The sequence below is a fragment of the Oncorhynchus mykiss genome, chromosome 6 (assembly GCF_057628025.1).
Source record: "Oncorhynchus mykiss isolate SJ-2025 chromosome 6, ASM5762802v1, whole genome shotgun sequence".
Taxonomy (NCBI): Eukaryota; Metazoa; Chordata; class Actinopteri; order Salmoniformes; family Salmonidae; genus Oncorhynchus; species Oncorhynchus mykiss.
In genome coordinates, this window is record NC_143027.1 from 40511818 (window position 1) to 40521776 (window position 9959).

A 9959-nucleotide genomic window follows, 5' to 3' on the forward strand; every position below is an offset into this window, starting at 1 on the left:
TCTGATCCTAGCCACTCTCACCAGGCTACGAAAGAGACTTTTGACCCAGACATGCCTTCATTGACAGAAGCCCCATTAATACTCTTGACACACTGCGCTCACGCTTGTCAAGCAATGCACTGTGTTCAAATGCATCAACTGGGAAAATGCTGTTAAATACACTAATTGTATATAACAGTTTAGTGAAAAGAAACTACTAGAAATAACATGTAATTCAGATGACATTGACCGCATGCGAGCAGACAACCAGATCAACTACCACACTCTAGTGGACAAACTAACATTGCAGCGGGGAGGTAAATGAATGACCTTATGTCTGACTGTAGCAAAGGATTTGACAAGTAAAACTCCAAAATGAATAACCCATCATTTTCAGAGTTCGGTCTTACATGAAATGCAAGATCAAATTGTATTACTAAGAGTAATAACATTTTGACAATCATGTGCCGACTTACTGGGGTTGCCATTGTTTCAATACGAAAAAGGGCTGTATTGGTCCAGATGTATGGGTGAGAGGCTGTATTAGATATACCTCTCGTAATCATGTCTGTTTTACAATAAGTGTGGATACTTTCATTTCCATCATATCAAATGAGTTACACCCACCATTCCAGCTTTACAGAAACTGGACACTCATGAGCTCTGCCGGCGACAGATATTTCCCAATAGACATTCCAACAGTTGCTAAACACAATCAATGCCATACATTTCTTTCCAACAATGAAATGCTTTATGGTTGATTGTGCTACATTTCTTGTGATGCAAAAGTGACGATTTTGATATCCTGTAATTGAGACCACCCAAATTTGTTTATTTTAACTCATGAAATTCATGAACAAAGTCACAAGATATTTAGAGTTGTTTGAGTAAATAAAGACCCACAGTGGGCGAAACAGTTACTGCATTAGAACAGAGCGCAGGAATTATTTTTCACATGACATTTTATTCCCTTCAACTGGATAATCTGCTGGACCGGCACAGTCTACCACGGCAACAGTCAAATTTTACCACAGCTCTCTAGGGTTGTACAATTTTATTTCTTCTTAGGAGAAATCTGTACATTGAGGTTCTGGCCTTCAGTGTTTCACATACATATAATATTAGGACAATGCGACAGACCGTAAGCACACTGAAGGATCAGGAGCAGTTTCGCTCTTTACTCAAAGCTGGACAGGAAGGTCAACACAATCTCCTTCAGTTTGGCGTCAGCTGTCGGTGAGATCATACCATCGGTCCTGGAATAAAAACGAGTCTCATTACTACAGATTAAATTCATATCAACCTTCATAATGATTAACGTCAGCCATAGATATTTACTGATTACTCAGACGGCCCCGTTACCTGATGGTGGTGAGCAGGTCCTGGTGCTGGCTGAGGACGTGTACAAGGAAGGCCTTCTCAAACCTGGTGATCTTGGAAGGGTCCATCTTGTCCAAGTGACCTCTGACACCAGCGTAGATGACTGTCACCTGCTCCTCAATGGCCATGGGGCCTGGGGGAGGGAGAGAAAGTAAAATAAAAATACATGTCTCCCCAAATGAAGGAGTGGCCCTGGTTGACAACATACAAAATGTTAAACTTTATTAGCACGCTGGGTGGTGACACTCACAGTACTGTCCCTGTTTGAGCAACTCAGTGAGGCGGACACCCCTGTTGAGCAGCTGCTGGGTGGCAGCGTCCAGGTCAGAGCCGAACTGGGCAAAGGCAGCCACCTCACGGTACTGGGCCAACTCTAGCTTCATGGTACCAGCCACCTACACACAGTAAAGGACCACAATCGTATTATGGATTTAGGAGACTGATTCCAAGTGAGAAAATACTCTAGGGTAACTGGTGAACTGCAATGAAATAAAAAGTTTGTCTGCATTTATCTGATGTATAATATCAGTCCCCTTAGAGCCCCAGGTCACACCTGCTTCATGGCCTTGGTCTGGGCAGCCGATCCGACTCTGGACACAGACAGACCCACATTGATGGCTGGGCGGATACCTTTGTAGAACAACTCAGTCTCCAAGAAGATCTGCAGGGGAGAGAGCACACTTCTGTTTAGGGATCACATTAAACTTTGATATGTTGACTGGAGGATAAGGCAAGTGGGGCCAATAATGATATGACCACTCTCCACACCGCACCCACCTGCCCGTCAGTGATGGAGATGACGTTGGTAGGGATGTAGGCAGACACGTCTCCAGCCTGGGTCTCAATGACGGGCAGAGCGGTCAGGGAGCCGCCTCCGAAGTTGTCGTGCATCTTGGCAGCTCTTTCCAGCAGACGGGAGTGTAGGTAGAACACGTCACCGGGGTAGGCCTCGCGACCAGGGGGACGACGCAGCAGCAGGGACATCTGACGGTAGGCTACAGCCTGGAGGGATGCGAATACAGCTGTTAAACATGGGTAGATTAACAGAGCCTGGTTCCTTTATTTTATCTTCATGAAGCAGCATCACATTCAAGACTTTACTCAGCCCAGACTTCCCCCTTCTCACCTGCTTGGACAAATCATCATAGATGATGAGGCCGTGCTTGCCGTTGTCTCTGAAGAACTCTCCCATGGAGCAGCCAGAATATGGGGCCAGGTACTGCAGGGGAGCAGCATCAGAGGCTGTAGCAGACACCACAATGGTGTATTTCATAGCATCAGCGTCAGTCAGCCTCTTCACCAGCTGGGCCACAGTGGATCTCTTCTGACCAATGGCAACGTAGATACAGTACAGCTTCTTCTTCTCATCTTGGCCTTCGTTGAAACGCTTCTGGTTGATAATGGTGTCAATGGCAATAGCAGTTTTGCTGTTAGAATAGAAGAGGGAATTTGTATTAGATTACAGTTCTAGTGTCAGAGTAAGCAAATAATTACTACAAATATAACTGCATGGCTTTAAAGTTGAATGGGAGGCAATAGAAAATGGTTGAAGCGCTGTCTACTACCCTCCAGGTAAAGGCAAATTAAGTGTAGTTAGTAGAACATTAACACATTCACAATTGTTTGACACATTGAACATGCAGAGTTGTAATCCCCAAATAGCCCGACTACGGGATAGATGGCACCTGGCCATTTGTTTACCCAGTCTGCCGGTCACCGATGATCAGCTCACGCTGGCCACGGCCAATGGGCACCAGGCTGTCCACGGCCTTGATACCCGTCTGCATGGGCTCCTTCACAGAGATACGGGGGATGATGCCAGGGGCCTTCAGACCCACACGCCTACGGATGCTCGACCCAAGAGGACCCTGAGGGACAAAGAAGGGTTAACGCTATTCTGATCAGACCCGATATGCCCAGACCAAAGTAAACCTGTAGTCGCAACCCAAGGACCCTATATCTGAAAGGATCAGGTGGGAGATCTTTTTTATTGTGTGGCATCCAATATGTTTGGGTATAAAAATAGATCTTCATGAATTCTTAAAATGAACTAACGTTATGTTATACTATTAACTATGAATGTTTTCAAGAGTGCGCCGACAGACATGGTCTTCCTGTTCCTACCTCATCCTATACAACTACCTCTGTACACCTTTCCTATTCATATACTGTCCATACACATACAGTGCCTTCAGAATGTATTCATATCCCTCTATTGCACATTTTGTTGCGTTACTGCCTGAATTCAAAATGGATTAAATAGATTTCACAATCACTCATCCATACACAAACGGAAAACATGTTTAGAAATGTTGGCAAATTTACAAAAAAAATAAATACAGAAATCTCATTTACGCAAGTATTCACACCCCTGAGTCAATTGCTATGGTCACTAGCTGTGTTCAAATACTCATACTAGCTGCACTGTGTGTGACGTTAATTTAGTATGTAGTATGCTTATTGGTCATAGTATGCCAAAAGTTCCTGGATGTCGTAATACAGTCGCCAAAATATAAAGTATACATGCAGTGGACACCATCTGTGCTTTTAGGGTCCATAACGCAAATCTTCAGAAAATGGGCGTGGCTTAACATTTTCAGATTTGAAGAAAATATGCAGCCTAAGTCTGAGGAAAGCTACACTACGTTAGCTGACAATTTGTTAGCTACGTTTCCCTTACAAACAGCATATCATTAATGCAGTTGCTTGTACCGGTATGTTAGCTAGCTACCTAACGTTAGTTGGCTAATACATCGAACTTGCCAGTATTTTAACTATACGCCATCTAACTACCCACCCAACGTGTATGGACTTGATTATTCATGTCATTCTTAGCGGTATAGTTGTGCGTTCTCAATGGACATTGTGAAGTTGTAAGATGTCTTGCTAGTCATTTGTTACGCTAACAAGCTAGCAAGAAGTAACACAGCAACAGCATCAACTTCCGGTAGACAAGCGATATGAGTATTCAAACACAGCTAATGTTAGAATCTTTGGAAGCAATTACAGCTGTCAGTCTCTGGTTAAGTCTAAACTTTGTACAATACTTGCACATTTTTTAAATTCTTCAAGATCTGCCAAGTCGGTTGTTGATCATCGCTAGACAACTATTTTCAGTTCTTGCCATACATTTAAGTCGATTTAAGTCAACTGTAACTAGGCCACTCAGGAACATTCAATGTCATCTTGGTAAACAACTCATGTACATTTGTCCTTGTGTTTTAGGTTATTGTCCTGCTGAAAGGTCAATTTGGCTCCCAGTGTCTTGTGGAAAGCAGACTGAACAAAGCTTTCCTATGCTTATCGCTATATACATATACATATATATAAATATAAAAAACTCCCAAGACAAGCATACACATAACATGACGCAGCCACCACCATGCTTGAAAATATGAAGAGTGGTACTCAGTGCTGTGTTGGATTTACCCCAAACATAACACTTTGTTTTCAGGACAAAGTTAATTTAGTTAAGGCCTCCCAAGTGGTGCAGCAGTCTAAGGCACTGATCAGTGTTAGAGCCGGCACTAAAGATCTGGGTTTGATCCCGGGATGTGTAGCAGTCGGCCGTGACCAGAAGACATAAGGTAGCGGCACAATTGGCCCAGCATCGTCCGAGTTAGGCCAGCTGGAATGTCCTTGTCCCATCACGCTCTAGTGACTCACTGTGGCGTCCGGGGGCATTGAACGCTGATGTTGGTCGCCAGCTGTACGGTGTTTCCTCAGACACATTGGTGGGGGCTGACTTCAGTGGTAAAAGAGCAGTGCGGCTTGGCAGGGTCATGTTTCAGAGGGCGCATGGTTCTCAACCGCCGGCCCTCCCGAGTACACACGGGAGTTGCAGTGATGGGACAAAACTAACTACCAATTAGATATCACAAAATTGGGAAGAATTAAAAAAAGATATATACACTGCTCAAAAAATAAAGGGAACACTAAAATAACACTTCCTAGATCTGAATGAATGAAATATTGTTATTAAATTCTTTTTTCTTTACATAGTTGAATGTGCTGACAACAAAATCACACAAAATTGATCAATGGAAATCAAATGTATCAACCCATGGAGGTCTGGATTTGGAGTCACACTCAAAATTAAAGTGGAAAACCACACTACAGGCTGTTCCAACTTTGATGTCATGTCCTTAAAACAAGTCAAAATGAGGCTCAGTAGTGAGTGGCCTCCACGTGCCTGTATGACCTTCCTACAACGCCTGGGCATGCTCCTGATGAGGTGGCGGATGGTCTCCTGAGGGATCTCCTCCCAGACCTGGACAAAAGCATCCGCCAACTCCTGGACAGTCTGTGGTGGTTGGAGCGAGGCATGATGTCCCAGATGTGCTCAATTGGATTCAGGTCTGGGGAACGGCCGGGCCAGTCCATAGCATCAATGCCTTCCTCTTGCAGGAACTGCTGACACTCCAGCCACATGAGGTCTAGCATTGTCTTGCATTAGGAGGAACCCAGGGCCAACCACACCAGCATATGGTCTCACAAGGGGTCTGAGGATCTCATCTCAGTACCTGATGGCAGTCAGGCTACCTCTGGCGAGCACATGGAGGGCTGTGCGGCCCCCCAAAGAAATGCTACCCCACACCATGACTGACCCACCGCCAAACCGGTCATGCTGGAGGATGTTGCAGGCAGCAGAACGTTCTCCACGGCGTCTCCAGACTGTCACATGTGCTCAGTGTGAACCTGCTTTCATCTGTGAAGAGCACAGGGCGCCAGTGGCGAATTTGCCAATCTTGGTGTTCTCTGGCAAATGCCAAAGCACCGCCAGCATTCAAAAGTGACCAAAACATCAGCCAGGAAGCATAGGAACTGAGAAGTGGTCTGTTGTCCCCACCTGCAGAACCACTCCTTTATTGGGGGTGTCTTGCTAATTGCCTATCATTTCCACCTGTTGTCTATTCCATTTGCACAACAGCATGTGAAATTTGTCAATCAGTGTTTAATTATTGCTTTATGGTTGCATGTTTTGGAATATTTTTTATTCTGTACAGGTTCTCTTCTCACCGTCATGGAGGTTAGTATTGTGGAGTAATAACTACAACGTTGATCCATCCACAGTTCTAGCACAGCTATTAAAACTAACTGCTTTAAACTTCACTATTGGCCTCATTGTGAAATCCCTGAGTGGTGTCCTTCCTCTCTGGCAAAGTTTGGAAGGACAGCTGTATATTTGTTGTGATTGGGTGTATTAATACACCATCCAAAGTAATTAATACATGCATCATGCTCAAAGGGATATTCAATGTCCAATTATTAAAAAATAAAGTTTTTTAAACCAAATCTACCAAGAGGTGTCCTTTGCAAGGCATTGGAAAATCCTCCCTGGTCTTTGTGGTTGAGCCTGTGTTTGAAATTCACTGCCCGACTGAGTGAATGTACAGATATGTTTGTGTTGGGTACCGAGAGAGTAAAAAATAATGTTAAACACTATTGCACAAAGTCAATGCAACTAAAGATAGATTTTTTTACTGCTGAACTTATTTAGGCTTGCCATAACGGGGTTGAATACTCATTACTCAAGACATAAGCTTTTCATTTTTAATTGATTTGTAAAACATTTGACATTATGGGGCATTGTCTGTAGGCCAGTGACTTTTTTTAATTATGTAAAAATATATACATTCAGGCTGTAACAAAATGTGGAAAAAGTAATGTGTGAATACTTTGAAGGCACTAAATCCATCTATTCCAGACTGACATTGTTCTTTCTGATCTCTTTAATTTTAGGGATTTGTGTGTATTACTGCACTGTTGGAGCTAGAAACATAAGCATTTTGTGGCACCTGCAATAACATCTGCAATGTGTGCACAACCAACAATATTTGATGAATAACAACTACATAAATCTGCCCTCACCTTCCCGTCGATGGCATTGCCCAGAGCGTCCACCACACGACCCAGCAGCTCCACACCCACTGGTACGTCCACGATGGCACCAGTCCTCTTCACAATGTCACCCTCTTTGATCAGCTTGTCATTACCAAACACCACAACACCAACATTGTCAGGCTCCAAGTTCAGAGACATACCCTAGAAAAGAGGAAAGAAGATGTTTCGTTAAAATATACTGATTGACGACAGTAGTAGATGGAAAGGCGTAATCTGTTAAGTTTAAAAATGGTTCAGTTCAGATTCATAAATTTCTCCTAGATCTGCACCTTGAGCCCAGAGGAGAACTCCACCATCTCCTCAGCCTGAACATTCCTGAGACCATACACTCTGGCGATACCGTCACCAATGGACAGCACACGACCAGTCTCTTCCAGATCAGCACTGGTGTCAGCACCCAGGATCTTCTCCTCCAGGATGGAGGACACCTCGGCAGTGCCTAAAATGAAAAAAGAAACACATAAAACATAAGTTCACATTAAAACTGGTCGAGCTGCCCAGTGACACAAGCCTACCAGACAAGCTAAATTAAGTCTATGCGCGCTTAGAGGCAAGCAACACTGAAGCATGCATGGGAGCAGCAGCTGTTCCGGACGCTGTGTGATCATGCTCGCCGTAGCCTATGTGAGAAAGACCTTTAAACAGCCCTAGACCCACTCCAATTTACATACCGATCTATCTACAGATGACGCAGTCTCTATGGCACTCAACACTGCCCTTTCCCACATTGAACACTGAGCTTTAGTCAACACCATAGCACCCTCAAAGCTCATCACTAAGCTAAGGACCCTGGGACTAAACACCTCCCTCTGCAACAGGATCCTGGACTTTGACAGGCCGCCCCCAGGTGGTAAGGATACGCAACACCACATCTGCCACGCTGATCATCAACACGGAGGCCCCTCAGGGGTGCATGCTTAGTCCACTCCTGTACTCTGTTCACCCATGACTGTGTGGCCAAGCACTACTCCAACACCATCATTAAGTTTTCCGACGACAACAGTGCCTGATCACCAACAACGATGAGCCTATAGAAAGGAGGTCAGAGACCTGGAAGTGCGGTGCCAGAACAACAGCCTCTCCCTCAATGTGATAAAGACAAAGGAGATGATCGTGGACTACAGGTAAATGAGGGCCAAGCACACCCCCATTCTCATCGATGGGGCTGTAGTGGAGCAGGTTGAGAGCATCAAGTCCAAGCAAACCAAAACAGTTGTAAAGAGAGCATGACAACACCTATTCCCTCTCAGGAGACTGAAAAGATTGGGCATGGGTCCTCAAAAAGTCAAACAGCTGCACCGTCGACAGCATTCTGACAAGTTGCATCACCGCCCGGTATGGCAACTGCTCAGCCAAGCTGGTTTATCATCTATGCATAGCTAACTCCACCTACATGTAGACTAACCTGTAGCCCCGCACATTGAGTCAGTACCTGTACCTCCTGTATATAGCCTCGTTATTGTTGTTCTTTTTTGCTTCAGTTTATTTTGTAAATATTTTTCTTCAAACTGCATTTTTGGTCAAGGGCTTGTAAGTAATAATTTCATGGTAAGGTCTACGTACTCGGCACATGTGACAAATAAGAACGATTTTCATTTTTTGTTCATATAATATCACCATAGAGTCATCTCAGTTTATACAGGGGCAAAGTAAGATAGCAACATTATGTTTTTGTTTTCAAATGTCATCTAAACCTAATGTGCACAGCTCATAATAAGTGAAACTTGTGGCAAAACTGGATTTCTGATCCAAGAACAGAAGGTCATTCCTTGAGTCCCCATTCTCTCTATACTTACCGGTCTTCGCAGCAAGACATGGTCTGTGTGTGTGGAGGTGATTCACTCCTACGCAGGCGGCGGCAACATTCTTGGACACCTACAATTAATGAAAGCGTGATCGGTTATTGTTAAAAACAAGTGTAATTGAACCGCAAAGAAATTGCACAATAAACTGGAATACGTTACAAACAAAACATGGCATAAGCGCTAGGCGTCAGCCCAAGTAACGTTAGCTAATAGCTAGCTAGGTTGTGCGCAAGTAGTCCTCCTTTGACAGCTGGCCTATGAAAAATATAAATCCAACTAAGCAACCAGTAAAAAAAAGAAATGATCGACCTTTTCAAAGCATAGGCTAGACACTACAGCTAAATATACTTACAGAAGCTTGTAGTATTTTCGCGCGAAGGGAGCATTCAACATGTAAAGCGATCCTGACCTTCAGAAATTAGCTAACTAGCTGATAGCATGCTAACCTAGTCAGCTTGCTAGCACAGCCATTTTATATGGGGCCGTAGCGTTAGTTCAAGTGCGCATAAGCGCGTTGAACATGCAAATCTAAACGAAATGTGAAATGAACGAGTTATAAAAACAGTAAACCTAACAAATTAACGTTACCAAATAAATATCAAGACGGTACGTCGAGTGACATACGTGTCCTTTCTTGGACATGTCGTTCTGGCACGAGCGCGTGAAGGTGGCGGCCTGTATGTACCCTTCACATACCCACTGCATTCACAATGACATTTTAAATCGTGCAATACTAAATGTCTTCTATTCAACATCCAAATCAATGCAATACTCACAAATCCAGCACGTCTGGGCAGGCTCCTGGCCAGAGCCGCTGCAACTCGCACAGATAACATTTCGAATGGGACTTGTCCTCCACCACCTGCAAAGACCAGCTAGCTGTACTTGGAG

At 44.1% G+C, this 9959-nt stretch overlaps 1 protein-coding gene across 1 annotated transcript; it reads right to left on the reverse strand.

The window, feature by feature from the left end:
* Positions 1-790: 790 nt before the first annotated feature.
* On the reverse strand, positions 791-9911 carry LOC110525946 (ATP synthase F(1) complex subunit alpha, mitochondrial). Its single transcript, XM_021606473.3, has 11 exons — positions 9845-9911; positions 9060-9138; positions 7533-7702; positions 7231-7404; positions 3061-3227; positions 2486-2786; positions 2137-2361; positions 1913-2020; positions 1610-1754; positions 1342-1492; positions 791-1235 (listed from the first exon to the last, which is right to left on the reverse strand). The coding sequence occupies exons 1-11, from the start codon at positions 9902-9904 to the stop codon at positions 1157-1159; spliced, it is 1659 nt and encodes a 552-aa protein (XP_021462148.1). The 5' UTR covers positions 9905-9911; the 3' UTR covers positions 791-1156.
* Between the last annotated feature and the right edge of the window lie 48 nt (positions 9912-9959).

Excerpts from the sequence above, each read along its gene's own strand:
- LOC110525946 (XM_021606473.3), bottom strand. The coding sequence starts at position 9,904 with ATGTTATCTGTGCGAGTTGCAGCGGCTCTGGCCAGGAGCCTGCCCAGA. Across the intron at positions 1,755-1,912 it reads AGACCAAGGCCATGAAGCAG|GTGGCTGGTACCATGAAGCT; the intron begins GTGTGACCTGGG and ends TACTGTGTGTAG. Across the intron at positions 1,236-1,341 it reads GACCTGCTCACCACCATCAG|GACCGATGGTATGATCTCAC; the intron begins GTAACGGGGCCG and ends TTTTTATTCCAG.